Below are 24,308 nucleotides of genomic sequence, written 5' to 3'. Positions count from 1 at the left end.
CACAGCCAGTGTTGAAAAGCATCCTGGAAATATCAGAATATCTTCTGGATGGATTATAACACTTTGTTTAAATTCGCATTAGGTAATTCGCTTTTCAAATCAGACGAGATTGTCCAAGCCTATAGCGTTGCGCGAGAAGCCTGTTTGATTCACTCGACCAGCAAGTCAGTGTGCTAACGACTTATGCAGCGAATGGATGGAGTTAATGATTATTTATGCAATGAGTTGCAAAAAGATGATTTTTCAGCACGAGTTGTACATTATTTTTATAAATACTACGAGTGCTGAAAAAATCGAGTTTTTCAACGAGTCGCATACAAAATTTTAAGCAATGTTTTTTTCATAATGCAACCCATTTGAGTTGCATAATGTTCATAATGCAACCCAAATGAGTTGCATTATGAACATTATGCAACTATTTTTGGGTGTTGTGAAAGTGGATGGTGTTCAGAGGCACATGAGGTGGGTCAAGGGCGTTTCTAAGAGGTCTCAGGAGGATTCAGGGGATTTCTTTTAGGCTCTCCAGAAACCCCAGGAAATTCGAAGAGTTTGATTGCAATAGTGGTAATCCTCGACTGAATGCATCAATTTTGCAGATAGCAACTAAAACACAACAGCGCCACCATAGGAAGAGTAAACGTTGAAGTGAACTCTGCGAGACTACACAGAAAAAAATATGTAATTAAAATTCAGCGAGAAATCATGCACATAAAGGGAATGCTAGAGTTATTGCACTTTAACATGAGATATAATGTAAAATTACATTACCATCGTGTAAATTTCCGCCAACCATCGCGTAAACCATCATGGACTCCAACCGGTTACGTGACTATTAGCGGAAATTTTCACGATTGTAACGTAATTTTACAAGATATCTCATGTAAATATGCACTAACACTAGCATTCCCTTTATGTGCATGATTCCTCGCTGAATTTTACATGAATATTTTTTTCTGTGTAGAACTCACGACCAGAAGAAGTATAATCTGATAAAAAAGATAAAACCTTAGAATTTTAGTTGAACTCCAGTTCAGGTTAATCTCTGTATCTGTTTCTAAATTGCTCGAGTCTTCACGTAGTGATAAAGCACCTAACTAGTGAATAAGAGTCGTGAGTTCAAGGCTAACTGGCAGGACGAGTAACTTTTTCGAAAAATTCGCACATCAATTTGTTCATTTATCACTCACTCAAAAGAAAAACAAATGATTGTTGCTAATCAAAGATAGTTAAAGTTCTTGTTTCTCTGTGGTGCAAAATCGGTCGGTGCAATTCATGAGACAGATTTCATTCTTATTTGGTGACTACAAGCACTTATTTCAACTATTTAGGACACACCACCTTTAACTAGTTGAAATACAAATTTAACTGCTTAGTATGTCAATTACTGAGAGTACCCATTGTACCTTTAGGCACTGTTACTCTAGATTGTAAAACAGTTTTTACGGATTTCATATTTTTTGAATTGATGAATGATTAGTTTCTGGGTCTGTTTCCCCACTGTGAATGGATAGACCATCTTACTGTGAACTCACAGCTCCATAAACTTTGTTGACTCTTTGAAGGTGTGGAATGTTAGGTATGGCCAAATTCTACGGTCTACACAAATTGTTGTATAGACTTCTGCGCGAATTTATGCTGGCTCACTTACTCTCACAGATAATTTGACGTTTGAGCGGCATCGGCACCGCTATGAAAAGATGAACAAATAAAGGCGAAATTGAGTACCTAGGAAAATTGTGTTGAAAAATCTTATCGAAGGGTCAAGTAGATAGAGACGAACCAGCCAAGGGCTGAAAGTCTCTCAAATAAAGATAAATCAATCAATCAAATCAAGTAGATTATCAATATAGAATAGCCAATACAAAATATTTCTTTCAAATTAGTTCGCAGTAAATCCAAAACAATAAATTTATCTGATTAGCTTATTCTGCACTTTGGTACTTTGATTCGTTAAACGTAAAGAATTATCACAATTTAGGCATACATCCGTTCACCTCGGTAACGTTACACAGTTGTAAAGGTCTATTGGCACGAGCACAAAAGCGCACACACGCACAACCCTATAGCCGCAGCAGCAGCAGCAGTAGCGGGACATCACAAAACACTAATAAGCCGGCCACCCAGTTCAGTTATAACCTCGGTAACCGGACACTAGGCTCGAACTCGATATCCCGGCTGGGTTGGTGCCGGAATAGTAGCCAAAGCCTAGATTCCGGCTACCGAAATAATTGCCACCGTTGTAGCCCAGATAGGACTGCAGCCCTCCGTTACCTCCGAATCCGCCGTACCCGCCGTACCCACCGTAGGGACCTCCACCGAGCGTGTTCGTTCCGTATCCCGGGTAGTTGTTCTGCTGCAATCAATCAAAAATGAACGAAGAGTTATTGCTTTTATGAAGTGTGTCTTTTCTGCGGAAATTTCATTTTCTTCGCTTCCATCAAAGGGACTTAGCGCGGCGAAAAGAAGCAATATCTGACCTGCAGTAGTGCTCGAAAATTATTTTCTGGGTATCTTTTAACTCACCGGATAGTAACCACCTTGGGGATAATAGCCACCCTGCGGATAGTATCCTCCTTGTGGGTAGTATCCACCGCCAGTCTGCGGGTAATAGCCACCTTGTGGGTAGTAGCCTCCACTGGGATAGTAGCCTCGATTACCGTAATAGGGACGTCCGAGCAGTCCAAAGTCAAATACTGTCGAATAAACATAGAAAATATCGCCACATTTAAGAAGGAATGGATCTGGACTATAAAAATTGAGTGAAGTCTACGAAAATAAAATCTAATAACCCGAGATGAACTAGCCTAGGGCTAAAAATCTCGTTAAAATCTAATAAATTGGAAAGCAAAAACGGAACGAAAAATTAAACAAAAACTATTAAATGTAAATCAGTATAAGTAATGTTTGATCAGTTTATAGCAAACATAACGGCTGTAGATATCAAGGACAAAACTCCTGGACAGTTTGGATGACCTCAAATGGTTCAACAGTATAGAGTAATATCTACTAATCTTTATGTGCATAAGCTTATAAGTTTATTTATTATACAACAAGTGTATAAGTAAAGCTCTGAACTCCAAGTCAGTTTGGATGATTTATAATGTCTTCATAATGATCTAGGATATAAAAACCCAAATCCAATTACTTATATTTTTCCCTAACAGAGGGGTAGATTTTCAATAAGTTTGCCGAAAAAGCTGAGTTCATTTTAATCAAGTGGGTGCTCTTATAAAGCCATTTCTCTTTTCAGATCATTTATGACCACTCAGGTCCCAAAGGGGATTAACTTCACACTTACATCGCTCGTTGGACGAACCGGCATTGTAGCTGCTTCTCAGCGTCCTCGCTGCATCGGCTCGAGATCCCTCGTTCGTCGGTTCAGGACCACGGTCGTCCACTGCCACTCCGGAAGCCTTGGCAGCCGGCTGAAATAATCGTACCTGGTTTCCGCTCTGTTGTTGGCAGTTCACCACGTTCACGGTCACCATCAGCGCTAGTGCCACCAGTTGAACCTGCGAGGAAAGTCCCGTTCGTGCCGGAAGAAGAGACAAAAGTATAAGTTGTAATTAATTGGAGACATGACTTCTGTTTCATTGCTGCACTTAAGTTAATGAGTGGCTGGCCATGGTGCGAAAGGACAGTACTTTGAATGGATAGAGTACGTATTGAAAGCTCTGTGTATTCAACTTTATATTAAAAGCAAACGAAGCGAAATGCCAAAAGGAAATGTCTATTATTGGTTACCAAGCAAAGTCGTATACTTTTAGAAAGTGATTGTGCATTTTTGTTCTTAGGATAAACACACAAATTATGTTGGTACACTTCATCCTCTTTTTACGTCCATGGACCAACCGATCATCGCAACGAGCAAACCCGATCAGAAAGGCATAACAAAAACATAACATAATTATATCAACGGTTGATATCTATATCAAGGTTTGTTATATTTAGATATATTTGTTGGAATCGGTACGAAAACTAGTTTGTATTATTTCAAGGTTCTAACAAAGTCAGTTACAATAAATGAATATGTGATTTGATCATCATTACATCAACATTATAACAAACTCAGTAATAATTTTTAAAATCGAATGCGTAACTAATCAATATTTTTTGGTAGTGTTTAGTGCGTAAATTAACCGCTGTATGGCGCCATTGTGATTAGAAAATACACAATTGTTGATATCCTTTATTATATGAACTACCAAAAAAGCTCATGTCTTCATCAAATTTGTACAGAAAGCTTATGACTTTGGAAGGTGGAAAATGAGGTAAGCAACTCCACCATTCCGTGATGATATTGGGTAATTTTAAATGTTTCTTATCATGATCCAGATCACCTGCACAGTTCGTATGTTCAGCAAAGTTGTTCATGATTCTTGAAATTCACGAATGGTGTAAAATTGTATGCAAAATTTCACTACTATGAGCTGTTTGATATGATAAATCTCATTATTCTGCTGTCCTAGGAAGTTCGGATCATCACTCATCAGCGAAGTTGCCGAGAAGTCCTAGGCTCTCAATTGGTCATATGTAATTGAACTGCGGTGTTAACATTTGTTTACAGGATTTTGTACATGTCTTACAGGTTGAATGTTTATTATGGATGGCCACGGAGTACTTTCAGGGAATATTTCTAGGGATATTAAAAGTATTTCTCTTGTAGGTCTCTATGGAGCTCACTAGAAGTTCTTCCAGAGATCTCTCCGAGAGTTTCCATAAGAAACTCTTCCGAGTAATCCTCTGAGGAATTCTTCTACAATTCCTCCATGACTTTTTCCATGACCTCCTCTTTGAATTCTTCAAGGAACTTTGCCCCAAGGATTTGTTGGAAGATTAGTTCATATACATGTTGAGATCCCAAGTAAACCACTCCTATGATTTCTGATGATAGAACACGAAAACACATTCCAATTCACCAATTATATTTTACCGACCAGATTACGTCACCTTTGACCTGTCGGAGCTCTCAACTAAAGGACAAACGTCTTGAATTCCCGCTTCAACAGTGCATCAGAACTTCAGACGCACAATTCTCAAGAAACATGCATTAAACAACAGTGCATTTTATTATTTTGTTCTTGCTCACTTGTAATAAGTTTAAAATAAGAAGCTCAGGTGCGCTGGTTTTGTTTACGAAGAGATTTGTGCGCTCGAAATCGTGAGTAGGTGCCGAAGTCGGCTATTGTGGCGTTCATTTTGGGATTTTAACAAGTCTGTCCTTAAACTACTAATTGAGTATAGTATACAGATCATTCGTTATAGGGATGTCCCGCAAGGTTTAACTTAAGTTTAAAATCCAACATACATTTCGTCCCTTAAGAATTTCTTCAGAGAATCCAAAAGAAAGATTCTTTAAGACATTCTTAGCAAATTACTTCAGCCTATGCATCAAAAATTCCTTAAAGGATTTTCCATCAGGGAAAATCCATCAGAAATTCTGAAGGATCTCAGTAATTAAATAAGTTCTAGTTTTAAAGTTAAACTTTTCAATCGAATTCCAATTTCTTAGAAATTTCTTAGTATGTGGTCACTCAGTCTCTGTTGTAAATATCACTACAATTTACTACAGTTTTTTCCGCATAGATAATATGTGTATGCATATCTGCCGATCGAAATAGAAGGGAATATTCCTGCAAGAATTTGCAGTGGATATTACTACCGAAACATTCACCACTTAAGCGCCATAATTCTTCTGAACAACTTTGCAGAAGGAATATCATTAATTAATAATAATGAAATAAAACATGCCAAAAAACGCTTTAAACATTTAAATAAACGCTGGCGCAATTAGTGATTAGTTACACACTTTTCACTATTTGAAAGTCATTAGCTATCTGTTCAACTTAGTTAATAACACGAAGATATAATTGCTATCAACTGTATTAAAACCAGTTTCGTGTGACGTCAATTCTCGTAGGTACAGCGATGTGGGCTCCAGTTCCGAAGTAGTGAACGCTGGCTCTAGTGCACAACGAGCGCACACGACATTGAAGCTGAGGGACTAAATGGGCTGTAGTAACGTGCATGGTGACGTCATAACTGGGTATGGTGACGTCATACTTTCCCTCTCCGGTATGTTGAATCAGCGAGTCTATTTATAGAGGTGCTACCAATATGAAGAACCATTTCAGCATATATTGCCCCTCACTTCAAGTGCTGTGATGGCCTCACTGGTAAAAACGACGAGCTCCTGTTCTAGGTTCTAGCCGTCGTAGGTTCGAATCCCTGGGTTTTATGTATACTATGTGGAGAAGTTTTTTGATGCCAGTAACTTTTTACAAAAAATAAAATTTCACTCTAAAAATTGATACCCCAAAAATGGATTAATTTTTACCCAATATATTTATAACTGCTTTATAACAACATGTGATATAATTTGATTGATTTTTTATATCTCATTTTGTTATAAACTTGTTATAATTGTATCAAGACCTGTTATAATTATGTTATGACTAGAGCAATTTTAGTTATAATTTTTGTTATTTTAACACCTAACCGGCGAATTTTATAACTCATACTGTTATGAAAAATCTTTGAAATAAATAACTTAATCGGTTATAATTTTGTTATGCCTTTCTGATCGGGAAGGCATCTTTATTTGACTCTTGTATTTTTCACCGTATTGATAGTTAGTTGGCGATTCAACAGTGGAATCCTTGTGGGTTTCCGGGTTCAATTGTTTCCCACAGTCAATGGGCTCAGATGTGGTTGATTTTTTTTTAAGCTTTGTGGAGTGTGAGAAATTGTCTCGCGAGCGTTTCTCTCTGTGCGGGGCGACTCGAAGGCAGCTTATTAATTGCTTGTTCTGCTAATGGTCCAGTTACTAAGATCTATGTGGAGCAGCAGCTGTGGACGACACTATGAAACTATGCCAAGGTGGGAGACTAAAACGAAAAATCTAGCTGATGAAACCCGTTAATGCCCATGGCGTCCCACAATTTAAATTTTCAAATAAATTTCTTATTGATCGCCAAGTTCTAATAAAATAAATGATTTCACAAAAAAAAAATTGGAAGTGTTGTTCATAAAAAAAACTTCAGTGTAGGTCTCCAACATCTGATAATTTTCTCTAGTTGTATTTGAGTACAATGATCATACAATCGTAACATTAAAATCCGAATAGATTTAAGACAATTCTTCTGAATGGATGTAAGAGATGATAATTACTCAGAAAGAATACAAAAATAACTACCAGTTTATTACCACTCACTTCAAGAATGCCTATCTATTTCCAAAAATAATCTTTTCCTTTATGGGTGCATGCACTGCACTCTCTTTCGATCTAATTCAGCCTTTTTTATAGCCTGGGGCCCGAGGCGCAAGCGGTTACACGTTTGCTTCATAAGTAGATGGTCATGGGTTCGATCCCAGCCCCGGCACTTTCTTCAGTTGCTCTTTTCACCGAGAGCAGCTGTCACTGACCATCTTTTGAGCCCATGGCTCAAACAGACCCAGGTATGTACTTGGACATCGGCGAATGGCAACTCGTAATGAACCCTCGATCGGATTGGAAAAGGAACAAGAGAGCCACACATTAACATCCTCGTGCTCATCATTCTACAATTGGCAGGATAGAAAGTGACAGCAGCGTAAAGGCAACCAGTTCGATATAGTAGAATTAGAATAGAATACATTTAGGCGCTGTATAAAGTGTAAGTGCAGCTGCCAATTGGAATCGCTCACGCAGTGCCCTAGTGGACAAAAGGGCTGTACCTAAATTAGGTTAAATGGTTGAAGAATATAGTCGTTGTATGCATGTGCTCAAAACTTTCGACAGTTATTACCAAGCGTCGAAGTCGAACACCGCGGCTCACCATCGAGCAGTTACATAACGTAGAAGTTGCTCAAGATTACGCGGAGCAGTTAGAATGTGGCGCTACCAACGGAAGAGCAGCTTGGCGCAGCTACGCTTGAAGATGGCTGGAGGGACATCCGATCCGCCATAGGTAGTACCTCGGCAACAGCACAAGGCTTCGCGACTCCGAATCACAAAAACGTACCAGTCGTTACCAGACGGCGAATGTGAACAGTTGAAAAACGAGAAGAATGCAGCATGAGCGAGAATGCTGCAACACCGTACGAGAGCGAATGAGGCACGTTACAAACAGGCGCGGAACAGGCAGAACTCAGTCTTCCGGATGAAGAAGCGCTAACAGGAAGAACAAGATCGCGAAGCTATGGAAGAGCTGTACCGCGCTTAGGACACACAAAAGTTCTACGAGAAGCTGCATCGCTCGCGCAGAGGCTTTGTGCCACAAGCCGACATGTGCCGAGATAATCACGGGAATATTCTCACGAGCGACGTTGCAAGTACCGAAGTTGGCATGGAAACAGATCTAGGAGTAAGTACACAGGACGAAAGACTTCCGGCTCCTGACCTCCAAGAGACTGAGGACGATGTTGGCCGGTTGAAAAACAATGAAGCCGCTGGAGCACATCAACTACCTAGCGAGCTTCTAAAATACGGTGGAGAAGCACTGGTGAGAGCACTACACTGGGTCATTACCAAGATTTGGGAGGAGGAAAAGGAAAAGGGCAACAAGTTGGATTGCGGGAATTATCGCGCGATCACACTACTGAGCGCTACCTACAAGGTACTCCCTCAAATTTTATGCCACAGTTTATCACCGATTACAAGAGAATTCGTGGGACAATATCAGGCTGGATTCATGGGTGAACGTGTTACAACGGAGCAGATGTTCGCCATCCGCCAGGTGTTGTAGAAATGACGCGAATACGACGTGCCCACACATCACTTGTTCATCGATTTCAAATCAGCGTATGATACAATCGATCGAGACCAGCTATGGCAGATTATGCACGAATACGGATTCCCGGATAAACTGATACGATTAATCAAGGCGACGATGGATCGAGTGATGTGCGTAGTTCGAGTACCAGGGACACTCTCGAGTCCCTTGGAATCTCGCAGAGGGTTACGACAAGGTGATGGTCTTTCGTGCTTGCTGCTTAACATTGCGTTAGAGGTTGTAATAAGGAGAGCGGGGATAAACACGAGTGGGACGATTTTCACAAAGTCCGTTCAGCTGCTTGGTTTCGCCGATGATATTGATATTATTGCTCGTAAATTTGAGACGATGGCGGAAACGTACATCCGACTAAAAAGTGAAGCCAGGCGAATCGGATTAGTCATTAATGTGTCGAAGACAAAGTACATGATGGCAAAGGGCTCCAGGGAGGAATCACCGCGCCCGCCACCCCGAATTCATATCGACGGTGATGAAATCGAGGCGGTTGAAGAATTCGTGTACTTGGGCGCACTGGTGACCGACGACAACGACACCAGCAGAGAAATTCAGAGGCGCATTGTGGCAGGAAATCGTGCCTACTTTGGACTCCGCAGAACTCTACGTTCGAATAAAGTTCGCCGTAACACGAAGTTAACCATCTACAAAACGTTGATTAGACCGGTCGTCCTCTATGGGCACGAAACATGGACCCTACGTGCAGAGGACCAACGCGCCCTTGGAGTTTTCGAACGGAAGGTGTTGCGTATCATCTACGGCGGAGTGCAGATGGAAGACGGGACTTGGAGAAGGCGAATGAACCACGAGCTGCATCAGCTGCTGAGAGAACCAACCATCGCACAGTGGCGGGCCTCCATACAAAAGTCGGACAAAACCTCAAATGTTAACCGAAATTGCTAAAATTCACAGGTTATGATGATTTTAGTTCCCTAAATCTATTTCTGATATGAAACTCATCATATATTTTGATTTTACTATATTAGGGTGGTTCAAAATTTTGAAATCTGCTGATAATGGCAAGCATGTAAAAATAATCGATAATAAGCTATCACGATGTGCTTTCTGAACGTAGGTTTTGATTACCCTTTTTATTTGAGGGTTCTTAAATCATGTATTGGTATTGAAATAAACTAAAATTGTGTATTTGTTGCTGTTAGGGTGGTCCAAAATCTTCAAAAATACATAAATCATTAGAAAAAAAAATCGTTTACCTACGTTTTCTTTCAATGGATCAATTCAGATACACACCAATGTTGGCTGACAAGACGGGGTCTTTTCTCAGGGAATGCCCATAGAACACGTGACATTTTACGGTGGGTGCACGGAGGTGTATTAATTCAATCGTTATGGAGTCAGATAGTCTAATATAGTGAACTGCGTAAAATTTGAACTGCTTTTTATCAATCTCGTTTCAACAACTTCATATATGCTCTTCCGAGTTTGGGTTTTAAGGTACATCGATCCCTGCTATCACTTGTGGAAGCAACCGAAACAACCCTATCTATAAACAATTGGCAATTCATATTCGCAATATTGAAGGGAGTTTTTGATAAACGATCCTCAGAGATCGGTAATCATATATATGAACAGTAGAGTTCCAGCAAATATTTTCAAAATCTGTGTCGTTCAGTAGAAATGTGTTGAACGAAACTGCATGAATAACATACAATAATTTATTTTTTTTAATTTCTTTGCATTTGTGAATTTTAACTTAAGGTGAATATATAACGAAGCCAAACCTCGAATTTTCGAGAGCACAAATCTGAAGAACCGAATGTCGGTTTGAACTGAAAAGTTGATCGATTGGTTACCCGCTGGTGGTGACCAATCGATCAACTTGTCAGCGCAAACCGACATTCGGTTCTTCAGATTTGTGCTCTTGAAAATTCGAGTTGTGGCTTCGTCATATATTCACCTTAATGCTAATTCTTCACAGCATACAATAAAACTTCAAGTTTAAAAAACCAATAAAAGGGGTTTTACTAAAGAGCATAAAATGTTGGGTTCATAAAATTGGTTTTAAAATATTCAAAGATTGCCTTGGCGATCGCGACGTTTACGCAGAAAAATATTTAACGTGGCGTTTATCGCCGTTTAGTGAATTCCTTTTATATTTTATAGATGATTGTTGCTTTGAACTGTAGCGATGTGCGTGTAGAAAAGAAACACGTAGATGTCAACGAATTTGTGTCACTATATATTGAAACTTCGATGAAGGTTCGTGAAGAGATTGCTTCCAAGGTTGTTGAGCAATTCTAACGATTAAGATAAATCGAAGAAACAACCAGTTTAAGGGAATCAATGAGCAATGGTTTGTAGTTATTTTTACATGTTTTCACGGTTGTTTTTGCCTTTCTTTTATTTTGATGGTTAAAAGTGTTAGTTGTATCTGGTGAAGCAACATGTGAGTAGTGTCTAAGGAAATAAAGGCTTATTCATACTTAGTCATCACTCCCTTCCTCTCCAGCTTACTGTTTTAAACTGGAGCACCCACCTTCTTGTGGTTTTCTGTCAAAAAATAAAATAATATTTAAAAAAAATAAAAAAAGGCCAAAGCCGTGGCCATTACATTATTTATTACATTTTCAGATACCACCCCCCCCCCCCCTCTTATGACCATCTGACTTGGTGAAAGTCTCGTACAAGAATGAAAATTACACGAAATTGTTAGTATTCTGAAGTCAATTTGAACTATGTGAAGATAAAATTTAAACTTCAAACAATATCACTTCTTCCACAACCATGCGGCTCCATTGTGACCTGATAGAAAAAAAATTTTTTTTTCGCGCTTAGCGCAAAAATGCGCAAACAGTGACCTATATAGCCAAAAACTAGTCAAAATTGCACGTCAGATCCGGGGTACGGCGTCGTTTTCTGATGTTTCCTAAACAAGTACTGGATCTTTTTAATACGAAGTTTTTCTTCAAAAGTTCATAAAAGTCAATATGTTTGCATATTGTAAAAACATAATAATTTTTTGATTGAATTCCAAACAATCCCTGAAATGTAATGGTTATTTGTACCCAAAAACACAAAACATATTGTCACATTATTCAAGTCTTCCTAACTTTTACAATGACCTCATGAAGGAAGCTCATAAAATAAAGACAATAAATACTAATATTGTAGCGCATAAAACTTCAACTTTGAAAAAATCTACAAGACTTAATTTTCGACCAAATCTCTTGAAAATTTGGGGTTTTCTTAGTTAAAGTATCTATAATGGAAGAAAAATATTAGAAAAATAAAATATTGAAGTCGATTTTTGAGGTTTTGTCCGGCTTCCGGCCACTGTGCATCGTCCATACCGCGAAAATCGGGAGGGTGGGTCACGTAATCAGGATGTCGGATAGAAACCCGACTAAAATGGTTCTCGAGAGTCATCTGACCGGTACAAGAAGACGTGGTGCGCAGTGGACCCTACGCACTGTGCGGAACTGGAGACAAACAGCCATGGACCGAGTGGAATGGAGACGGCTACTATGTACAGCAGAGGCCACCCCGGCCTTAGCCTGATCGGTAAGGTAGGTAATTAAGGTTGAAAAATAAAAAAAAAACTTTTTATTCAGTTAGACCAGTGATCCTCAGCCTAACTGTCTTTGCGGGCCAAAATTGAATTTTGAAAAGAGACCGCGGGCCGCAAGTCATTAAAGAGTTTATTTTCAATAATTTTCAAGATTTAACCAAGGATTTAACACACTATATATTTGTTTGATTTTTCGAAAAGTTTAAAGAATAAGCATTAGTTAAATTTTACAAATAACAATTTTTAACATTGAACAAGAGCAAAAAACTAAACAACCTGGAGTTATCAGGAGATTTTATTTTACATGGAAAAAAATTGAAAATTGTATGGTATTAAAAACACAAAATAGGGTCTTGTACCATTTGGGCAGGTGTACCTATTTTGGGCACTTGCCGCTATAACTAAGTCAATTTCAAACCGACTGATTTGAAATTTTGTATAGAGTTAGGCACGTACAGTATCTAACTCTGAACAAACATTCAAATCAATCGGTTTGAAATTGACTTAGTTATAGCGGCAAGTGCCCAAAATAGGTACACCTGCCCAAATGGTACAATACCCTAGTTTTTGCAGTTTTTGGTATTAATAATGTTGGAGCCATGGGGTCTCCAATTAGCCTACTGGTTAAGACTATGGATCGCCAATCCGGAGACGGCGGGTTCGATTCCCGTTCCGGTCGGGAAAATTTTCTCGACTCCCTGGGCATAGTGTATCATTGCCCTTGCTTCACAATTTACAAGTTCATGCAATGGCAGGCAAAGAAAGCCCTTCAATTAATAACTGTGGAAGTGCTCAAAGAACACGAAGTTGAAGATTGGCAGGCCAAGCTCCAGTTGGAACGTAGAGCCATACAGAAGAAGAAGAAGAATGTTGAAAAAAATATTTCAGACAAGCTACATTAAGTCACAAAAAATAGGCAATAATGACGCTGGCTAGAACAATATGGACCTTTTTAAGAATATTGTGGATAAACTTACAGCGTACTTATAGCGCAGATTATAAGTGCAGAATTGTGGAAGTCCTAGACACGAACACGGACAAATTTATTGTAAAACCTCTGGATCCAGTTTTGATAAATTTCCGAGTTTCTTACTGCAGCTTAAGGATTTCCTGAGAAGTATTTAAACAAAAATCTTGGTACTGTGAGGTTTTTGGGATTTCTCGTGGATTTTGAGATTTTTCAGAATGATTTCTTTAGAAGCCAATGAAGAAAAACCTGCAGACATGATTTTCTGAGCAATGTGAACAAGTATTTGTAGACGATTTAGAATAGATATTTTAAGAGGAATTCCCAAAAGTATTACTAGGAGAAGAGAGAGTATCTTGCCGAATCCCTGAAGTTTTAAGCGAAATTCCGAAAGTTTGGGCAACACTTTTTTTAAAAGAAATTATAGGCACAAAATCCATGGTAGAGAGCCTGTGAAATTTAGCCTAAACTCATTATTTAAGCAAAACACATTGTTCTCAACAACAGTTTCGAATATTTTCGAAACGATATTCGAAAAAGTAGCCTGTTAGAGCTTGGAAAACTTTCAAAAATCTTACTTCTTTAGAAAAAATCTCCATGATATTGGCTAAATTCATTCTCATTAAAGTTTTAACATATGATGAAATTTCTGATTTTCATTATGGAATCTTTACGTGGGCCACTTTATTATACATTTCAAAATCAGTTCGCGGGCCGCATAAAATCTGGTCGAGGGCCACATGCGGCCCGCGGGCCGCAGTTTGGTGACCACTGAGTTAGACCATGCTAAGGGAATGCCTAAATTCGGTTCCCGATCGGTCCAGAATTTCTTACGTAAGGGGCAAATCCATGAATAAAGTAGAATTTTTTTTCACAAATTGTTGAGATTCTCCTGGTCCCTTAAAATACATTTTTCCTCACCCAATAGGGTATTGGTTCCCTTATTAAGCATGTGGCTCCCATTTTCATCCCACGAAAAACAAAGGATTGAAGCGCTGTTTTTTTGTTAGAAGTGAGCACCCATGAAAACAAAAAGAACGGAATCAATCGGTGCCGTAATCGCTTGTTTTCGAATAGGATGAAAATGGGAGCATGAGATTACTGATGGCACACATACCCTACATGCCTCTGTACTCTATCGAAGAATGCTCTTCTACCTCAGAAAAAAATACCGAGAAAAAACAAAGAATAAATATTGAAGAGAATCGCGGGAGAAATCCGGGAGATATCACACAAGAAATCCCGGAAAGATCCTGACTCGCAATCGATTATGTACACATCTGCAGTGCCGCTACTCACGCGCTCAAACAGCCGAACCAAACCGTTGGTTGTATGTAGAGACAACGGCGCGAATGCTCGACACGCACACAGATACGAGATTCACATACACCGACACTATATACCAATAAAAGTTGCTTGCCAACGATGCTTCGCAATAAACTCATCGGCATATCGAAAGGAATGAAAAGAAAGGCTTAGCTGGAAGGTAACTGCTCAACGACGAAAGGGAATAGGGTTTGGGTACTAGTAGTGGACCCCCTAAGCCATCGAAATTTACTTCTGCGGCTTTTTAGCTATGTTAAGGCAGTGGACTGTTCCAAAGTAGATTTTTTTTAACAAGTTCCACGTCCCCTCTTTATGTTAAGACCGTCAAACGTACAACAATAATATATTATTCCAGTGAAATTCGCATTTGAAAATACGCATCGATGTTGCCTATAATGGACACCACCGGGGTCCATTATAGGATTATTTACAAATATCTTGGCGCCTATAGTGGACCCCCCATTTGATTTCCATGTAAGCTGTCACGCCGCCGACGGTGCCTATAGTGGACCCTCCCTGAGTGTGCGTATAGTGGACCCTTTTGAGTGTTTACATTCATTAAATAGTTAAAATAACCGATTGTTGTAGCTACTGGGTCATTTGTTTGCCAGGAACTGCTGTGTAGCAATGTAATTGATGTTCCCCCGGTGGAAGTTGCTGGGAAACAGTTGATTTGGGCATTTATATTTGAGTTTTTCTAAAGGGGGTCCACTATAAGCGCAGGGTCCACTACTAGCACACAACCCCTAGGCTGATCAGCGATGAGACTCGTGTGCAATTCATACGGGAAGTTGGTTTGGCAAAATGAAAGAGAGTGAAAACGTACAGTCGAGTCTCATATTAGACGCGGCCACCCACTTTACGCCCACCGTTGAACCGGGTTGTGTCTAAAAATAACATTCGCTTCGTTGTTGAGCTTCACGTCCTATTGTTGGCTAGGAGTTTTCCACTTGCAAACAGCACGCTGCTGGATGCAGGTTTATCAGCGCTCAATGGGTCTAGACACTCTAGAGTCGTATATACGAAGACAAAAATGTTGCTGCCAAGTTCTGCCATTTTTTTTTTTTTTTTTTTCATTACGGTAATATGAGTATGGTCACTCTTGAGTGGCTTATCCAAAACTCTGCTGATTGATTATTCTCTATACAATTTCAAAATGTTCTAAAAAGTTGTAGTAAATTTGCAAAATTAAAAACATTCAAATGATTAGATCTTTTCGAAAAGCTTTCAATAAATTGCATTTTTTTCCCCTTTGGACACAACTTAGTCGAGCCCAACGGTAAATGAAGGCCAATATATTAGTCATGAAGTCTCAAAATTTATTTTAATTTGATTCACGTAATCTTTAGGTATGGTCATTTAATAAACGGAAATCATATCATAAGTATTCTAATAGAAGCGCTATAATTTCGTGTAGACTTAACCAATCAAGCGCATTTTTGTACCAATTATATCTTACTCGTTAAGGAACAAGTACAGTAGACATTTGATAACATGTTTACGTTTCAGTTACCGAATGAAATTCGATAACCGCAACAACTGACTGATGCAGGCGATATTTATGACCGTCATATCGCCTTTAATGATTTTTTTTTCGATTGCTCGTCAGCATGCCTTGGTCAGTTGGCAACAAAAATGGGATGCAGGGGAAATGGGCAGGTGGCTACATTCAATTCTCCCACAGATATCGAAGACGGCGTGGTTCAAGGGGTTGGACATGGGTCGAGATTTTATCAAGATAATGTGTCGACTTATGTCCAATCATTACTGTCTGGGCTCGCATTTCTATTGAATAGGGCTCACAGATAGCAATTGCTGCACTGAAAATATATTTTGTTTCATTGTACGAAATCGCTCGTCATGTTTACAAATGCCATTCGTTGTTTTCTGCAACGAAAAGCTTCGTAATGTGCATGAGTTCTTTTCGTACAAAATTGCTCCGACACATTTATCTGTCTTTTTTTTCTGTCGGAATGACATTAAACATGTTTAAAAAAAATACCACACGTTCGTCCACTTGGATATCACAGGCTTTGAATCACGTATCTTCTGATCGATACCTACCAGTGCTAACCACCCATCTGTGGACGCTTGTTGAAACCACCCGAAAACAACCAGAACGCTTTCCACTTTGGTTCTGTTTATAAATAACTTTTACTTTCAACCGAGAGCATGTTTCCTTTCCTCTTCTCGCACACGCACCGTCATATGCTCATGAAAACAGGTTGCTTTGTTTTCTCTGCGATCCAATCAATCGTCAGTGATGACTGCAAAACTTTGTTGCATTCTACGAAGCAAAATTATCTTTTTACACATGGTTAGTAAAAAACGTTTGACATTTGTATGTCTTGTTTTATTCTACACAGCTGGAGCTAAAATCTACGAATGAGTAAGTTGACCGCCTGTCGGATTCGTGATTTCGTACATGATACTACTCCTTTTGTATTGTTTCATTATGGTGGTACGAATGGACCGTACATTATACTCAAATTGTTTTCAATTTACGAAAACTAGTTTTACGAAAGATATTCGTTGAGGTTTAACGAAAGAATATTCTGAGTGTGTAGCTTTGGCACAGGCTATCAATATATCAACCAGGTTATGTGCGAATGCCCCAAATACGGTATTGCCAGATCCGATTTATGCTGAGGGATGCACAGGGAAACCAAAAAAGGAAGACAGTATCGATGTGTTGGGTAAACTAGATCTTGAGTACATGAAGCTTGTGTACGACTTCATGAAACAAGCTGAAGTCTTCGTTTGATACCCCAGTCTTGTTGCTCCGCTTGTCCACCTCGTGTCCCTTCGAAAATCGTTTGTTTGTATCGTTACAGGTTGTTTGTTCAATCTACACACCAAATTTTTTGAAACGCTTCCAGCACAAAAAAAATCAGCAAATTAAATTGCTGAATTTCAGCAATTTTTTTGCTGAATTTCAGCACAACGTTGCTGATCAACTGTCAAAATTGCTGGATGATTCAGCAAGTTGAAAAATAATTGCTGATATTCAGTAAATTCGCATTGCTGAATGAAATCAGCACAACAAAAATCAGCAAAGTTTGCTGAATACCAGTAAACAAAATTTGGTGTGTACGTTTGACCAGCAGCAATACGCCACACCTTGCTGTCATGTGTGAACGAAAAGCCTCCATTACCCTATCCTTTCCCCACATATTTTTGTGCCCCCCTAACCTCGGCCAAACTGCGAGTTTTGCGGTTTCCCAAAACTAACATAGTTTTTAAGTCAAAAACATAAAACTGTAAAAAAATTAACTGAATTCAGCTCCGTTATGCTTGTTGGCACATGAGCCTAAAATGAACGTTTAAGTTTAAAAAAAACTGGCAGACGTCAAAGAACTGTCAGTTGCTGCAGAATGCAGCCAATGTACATTCAGAAAACATCGCCCTGCAACAAAACTGCATGGGAAAACATCGCATCGCTGTTGACAATTCATTATGATAGATGGCGGTGCGATAATATCTGCAAAATTGTTGCCTATTAGTATTGCATTCTTTATTCATTTATAGACTTTCGAGCAAATCTTCGAAGAGAAAAAATAAATACTCACACGACAGTTTGCATGACAGTTAGCAGCTGAACGAACCACACTCAGAATATTCTTTCGTTAAACCTCAACGAATATCTTTCGTAAAACTAGTTTTCGTAAATTGAAAGCAATTTGAGTAATGTACGGTCCATTCGTACCACCATAATGAAACAATACAAATGGAGTAGTATCATCAGAGCCGGATTTAAGGGGGGGCCAGGGGGGCCATGGCCCCGGGCCCCCACATTTTAGGGGCCCCCACAAAATCTAACTTCAAATGGGGAGCGAAAAAAAAAGTAGTGCTAGAAACATCATGATTTTATTTTTATCACAAGTACTTCTACTCTCAAGATATGTGTGTGAAATATTGTGCTTCAAATTAGAAAGAAGCATATATCTGCCTTTTTATAAAATTTCAAATTTCTTCTGAAAGTTGTTTAGATGTTTATGGTTCGGAATGATCATCTTCACCTGAATTCTGGATGAATTCTTGAACTCTGTGGAATAGACAGTCAAAAAGTGTCTGCTGAAAAATCGTGTAATTTTCTGTCGAAAATAATTGGTATTGCTTTTAAACATTTCCTACATAGTTCTTTGAATATTTCCAAGTGTTTCTATCAGAATCAAGACACATTCTCAGAGTTTTAGGGTTTGATTCCGCTTACCAAACTTATAAATTATTCAAATCGATTCCTAGAATTGTTGAAACATTTCTTTGAAAGTACTAGCAAGAATTTTAGGCGGATTTTTTTTTGCAAAGATCTGGTCCGATTTTCTTTAATATGATTAAATTCATGACGATTTTTTCTTCCTGGCTTGAATGTGTAATTTAAGGCGAACTCTTAACAAATCCATAGATTCCTTATGAAAATTGCAGTAGATATTTGGGGAGAAATTCTTGAAAGATCCTGAAATATTTGAAGTTTTACAACTACTTTTTGTTTAAATTGGCTAAACATTCGTCCACCAAAGATAATTACGAAATTTTACTTATAATTTTATTCAAAATAAAACATAAATTCCACCAGGAACTCATTATGGATTTCGGATGAAATTTCTTCAGCAGCTTTTAGTAGAATTTCCGCTTAAAATACCACTATGGATTTTTTGCCTCTTGAAGTTTCACAAAGAGTTCTTAACAATTATTTTGCGCGTTCACCAGAAACTCCTCTCGAAGACGCGTTGGAAATGATTATGCTTAACCGTTATGTGTCCGACAATTTTTTTTTGCTTTTTTGTACACCATGCTTTTCAAATGGGCGCTGGGTACCCGGGTACCCTGTCGACCACATAAGTTCCACAAAAAAGAAACCTGATAATTGGTTAGCAACTCTATGGATTTCATCAATGATTCCGCAAGAAATTCTATTTAGAGCTTTTGCAATAACGGCCCCAAAGATATGTATGTAGCGATATAAATTTTATTTGAAATTTGTCGAAAATTTCTCCTTTAAAATCTATTTATAAATTTCTTAAAGGACTTTCTCATGAATCGACTTGATCAATGGAATCTAATGCTATGATCACTCTCGGATAAAGCGTTATTTACTTGATAAAATTTGTTTTACTATCGTCTTCAGACTAAATTTTCATATCTGGATCTCTGTTATGCTTAGATTACCTTTTTCTAGTTACGCTATATAAGCTAGATTAATTTCTCCAATAGCAACCCTAATTTTTGGAAGAATTTTTCAAATTTTCTGGATTTTTCTACAATGAAAAAAAAAACCTATGTTGGGGGCCCCCACAACACTGTGGCCCCGGGCCTCCACATTTGTAAATCCGGCACTGAGTATCATGTATGAAATCACGAATCCGACAGGCGGTCAACTTACTCATTCGTAGATTTTAGCTCCAGCTGTGTAGAATAAAACAAGACATACAAATGTCAAACGTTTTTTACTAACCATGTGTAAAAAGATAATTTTGCTTCGTAGAATGCAACAAAGTTTTGCAGTCATCACTGACGATTGATTGGATCGCAGAGAAAACAAAGCAACCTGTTTTCATGAGCATATGACGGTGCGTGTGCGAGAAGAGGAAAGGAAACATGCTCTCGGTTGAAAGTAAAAGTTATTTATAAACAGAACCAAAGTGGAAAGCGTTCTGGTTGTTTTCGGGTGGATTCAACAAGCGTCCACAGATGGGTGGTTAGCACTGGTAGGTATCGATCAGAAGATACGTGATTCAAAGCCTGTGATATCCAAGTGGACGAACGTGTGGTATTTTTTTTAAACATGTTTAATGTCATTCCGACAGAAAAAGAGACAGATAAATGTGTCGGAGCAATTTTGTACGAAAAGAACTCATGCACATTACGAAGCTTTTCGTTGCAGAAAACAACGAATGGCATTTGTAAACATGACGAGCGATTTCGTACAATGAAACAAAATATATTTTCAGTGATGTACTCATCGCACCAACCGAGAGCGTGCGTTCAATGTTGTTTTCGTTAGCAGTGACAAAACCCAATCTATGGGAAAAGCGGTGGGAGAATATTTTGGTGGGACAAAATTTTTCGCGTGTGAGTCTATTACGGGGCAAAATCCGCAATAGAGTTTCTAATTAAACAAGCCATCACCATCCATTCTGAAATCGTGAATTAAATTATTAGAAAGCAGATTTTTTAATCAGGTAAACCAGATTAACCACCAAAATAATTTTCCTTAAAATTTCGGCTTCCTTGCACCCTATTTCGCCATAGTGTACCAGTTATGGCAAATTTCATAAGGAATGCATGTAAATAGTGCGAAGTGGAACCGAAATTAACAAATATGTCCATAACTGGTACAGGGTTCATATCATTGGCACACGGCGTAATAAATAGTAAAAGTGGGTTTGGCTCAGATTTTATATTTTTCCTGTTAAGTATGAGAACAAATCTATCGTTTGACATATCGATGACATTCGTCGGTCTTCTTCTTATTTTTGTAGAACTAGTTTTCTTTAGGTAGTGTGATAACTGGTACAGGCACTCTACAAAATGTACTAACCTTTTAGTTGACGCATTGGCAGTGTACTGAAAAGTTTACCCAACCAGAACTTCAATCCATCCAATTTTGTCAACGCACTCATCCAGAATGAGTTGCTTCTTTTCCTTCTGCTACACCAAAAATAGGCCAATTAAAATTTGCCCATCCTCTTAATGAGTATTGTGCAATGGTACACTTCCGGGAATGTCTTCCACCGAAACAAAAAGGAACGAATAATTAACTGTCACACAAACAACAATCCGATTGCTTGACACTTGAGACGTGCTGCCTTACCTTCATTGCTCGATTCAGTTGTAGATTCATTGTACTCCTTGTCGTAACTGGATGAAGTTTGTGGAAAACTTCTTCGCTAAGTTTTTCTCTAGGAATTTCACTTCTTGTTCAGTTGGTTTGCTGTTCGTGATACTTCTAGCGAATTCTTTCGTAAGCACACTGTTATTTTTCCCTCAGTTACCGCTAAACGACGAAGAAAGGGAAAACTGTTGAAGCACTTTTCAACGCATTCTTCTCACTTTTCTAGAGTCATCGCTTTCACCACCCCCCGGGGCGAAAGGTATGACACTACTGTTCAAACAATGCCAAATTTGGCATTCACTTTTCCAGTTTTTTAAATTTACGACTCGCATCAGAAAAATGAGAAAAACGAATGTCCAAACGGGAAAGATCGCACTCTGCACTCTGGGTTGTTGCAAAAAACGAAACTAATAATGAAGATGATGACGACGACGACGAATGAAGACAATTTCCTATTCTGCTGCTGCCGTGCCTGCAGCAGCGACTTTCTTTCCACTTGAGTGCCTCGCGGCGGCGGCAACGGCGGCGACGGTCGCACTTGTTTGTTCTTCGCTGGTTACGAATTGTATGCAATTAGTTTGGGTAGCACCGATCTTCTTCTCACCGTGAATGGGATTCCGAGCAGGAGGAAATGACTGGTGTTTTAGGCGAATTATTTACATATAGCTGCGACACCTTGAGTTTCTTAAAGGTTTATTTTAGCAATAGATTTTAAGTGTAGAATTAGCTATAAGTTAAAATACACATTAATAAAAACAAAAAAAAAGCAATAGATTTTCACGAGATATGAAAAAAACGCATAGAATAATTGTATGGTGACTTTCTGCATGTTTTAAAGATTTATAGAAAAACTATCATACCAGAGTGTGTTGAATAGTTAACCGAAATGTTTAACTTAATATATGTTGTTTTAGACAATCTAAGGAACATAATTCAAAAAAAGATATTCATATCTATTTAGATTACAATTGGCAGAACAATATGATGCAGCTTCTCTTTCTAAAGTTAGTTTTTTTCCTCTCCGGTGTTGGGATTTTTAAATATTGATGATATTCTACTGAAAACACACTCGATTCTTTTTTGTACGGATCTGATTGTTGCCTTAACTCAGTCAGTTTAGATCAGATTTCCATGAAATTCTGTACACATGTAGGCACGACTAGTAGTATCCATGCACAAAAAAGTCGATTGGTTCAAAATTTACAGAGTTATAGCAAAAAACGACCCGTGAAAAAAATGCCCTGCCTAAAAAAATAAAGAGCTATTCAGAGCCAATATGGTGTATTAGAAAATGTAATGATGGTATTGGTAACTAGTGCATCGGTGGCCACTGACCAGGGGGCTTTTAAGGGGTTCACGGAAGCCCAAGGAGGTTTTAGAGGGTCGCTTTGGGTTTCAGAGGGGGTTACTAGGAGATCTCAGAGGTTTTACAGGTGGTCTCAGCAGATTTCAGAGCGTTACCTAGAGGTCTAAGGGACCTTTCAGGGGGTTTTCGGAGGCTTTCAAGGGGGTCTGATGGGCTGTCAGTGGCGTTTTAGGACGTCCCAGAGGAGTTTCAATTGTCTCAGAGGTGCTTCAAGGAGTCTCATGGGGTCCCAGGAGATTTTCTGGGAATTTCAGGGGGTACCAGGAGATCTTTGGGGAGATTCAAGGGGTTTCAGTGGTTACCAAGAGTTCTTAGAGGTGTCAAGGGAGATCACGATCGTCTTATGGGCGTTTCAGGGGGTCTCGGGGGATTTCAGAGAGTACCGTGAGATTTTAAGAATGTTCAAGAGGGTCTCAGGGGCGTTTCTATGCGTCTCAGAAGCGTTTCAGGAAGTTTCAGAGGGTGTCAAGAGATTAGGGACGTTTTAAAGGAAACCCATACGGTTTCAGGGGCGTACAAGGAGATCTCAGGGGTGTTTCAAGAGGGTCTCAAGGGCTGTTTGGATCTACTGGAACCCCCGAAAATCCCCTGAAACAACCTTGAGGCCCTCTATTACTTCCCTGGAAATCACGAAGACGTTTCGAAGCATCCTCAAGGAAACATGGTACACCCTGAGCAGGGATGCCAATTTTTTTTTTTCAAAAATATGTATCCCATCTAGTATTTCATACAAAATTCGGAGGGAAAATGTGTATATCATACAAAAACATAACAACCCCTCAAGCTCAAAAATCTGTATTTCATATAAAACGTAATCTGCACTGATGCTGAATAGTCTGTATAATACAGATAAACCTGTATAGATGGCATCCCTGCCCCTTAGAGTTCCTAACATGCCCCTGAAACCCCCTGAAACAACCCTGAGACCAGTGTTGCCACATTGAAATCTGTATTTCGCTTTTCAAAAATTTGAACAATCTGTATCACCGGTTTTTGCCAAAAATCTATATGAAATCTGTAATATGTCTCGGAAAATCTGTATGAAATTCTGTAAGTTTCTAAAAAATCTGTATGATAGGGAAGTGGAACCATCTCGGCAGGGGTCCTATTTTGGACACTTTTCTGCTATAACTCAGCCAATTCTGAGCCAATTGACGTATAGTATCTAGCCGTGTACAAAATTTCAAATCAATTGGTTTGGAATTGACTGAGTTATAGCGAAGAGTGCCCAAAATACCGGCCGCTGCCCAAGTGGTTCGCTACACTATCATTTAAAAAAATCTGTAATATTTTTATACAGAATTCTGCGAAAAAATCTGCATGATTACTGAAAAATCTGTATATGTGGCATCCTTGCCTGACACCCCCCGAAAAGCCCGAGAGACCTTATGGTACCTCCTGAAACCTCATCTCTTTGAAACTCCCCAGAGTTCACCTGGGAGCCCCTGAAAATCTTTTCATGGAACACTCAAAAGATCTGTTCTCGTGAACTAAGTTTCCTCATTTTAATTTATGCA

At 39.0% G+C, this 24,308-nt stretch overlaps 1 protein-coding gene across 7 annotated transcripts in view; it reads right to left on the bottom strand.

Moving 5' to 3' along the window:
• LOC109426891 (heterogeneous nuclear ribonucleoprotein A3) overlaps positions 1 to 24,308 on the bottom strand; it is a 37,764-nt gene that overhangs the window by 8,684 nt on the left and 4,772 nt on the right. For 3 of the 7 annotated variants that reach the window (XM_029865304.2, XM_019702449.4, XM_062842845.1), the window contains exons 2-5: positions 21,405 to 21,587; positions 3,299 to 3,512; positions 2,524 to 2,693; positions 1,885 to 2,353 (exon numbers count right to left, since the gene is read on the bottom strand). In XM_029865304.2, coding sequence (XP_029721164.2) covers positions 2,126 to 2,353; positions 2,524 to 2,693; positions 3,299 to 3,512; positions 21,405 to 21,434 — 642 coding nt within the window. In that variant the 5' untranslated portion in view covers positions 21,435 to 21,587 and the 3' untranslated portion in view covers positions 1,885 to 2,125. Of the gene's footprint in view, positions 1 to 1,883; positions 2,354 to 2,523; positions 2,694 to 3,298; positions 3,513 to 21,404; positions 21,682 to 24,308 lie in introns of those variants that run through there. The other 4 variants (XM_029865307.2, XM_029865306.2, XM_029865305.2 and 1 more) reach the window with 4 other exon arrangements.

Source organism: Aedes albopictus, chromosome 3 (assembly GCF_035046485.1).
Source record: "Aedes albopictus strain Foshan chromosome 3, AalbF5, whole genome shotgun sequence".
Lineage (NCBI taxonomy): Eukaryota > Metazoa > Arthropoda > Insecta > Diptera > Culicidae > Aedes > Aedes albopictus.
This window is presented reverse-complemented; position numbering and strand designations above follow the sequence as displayed.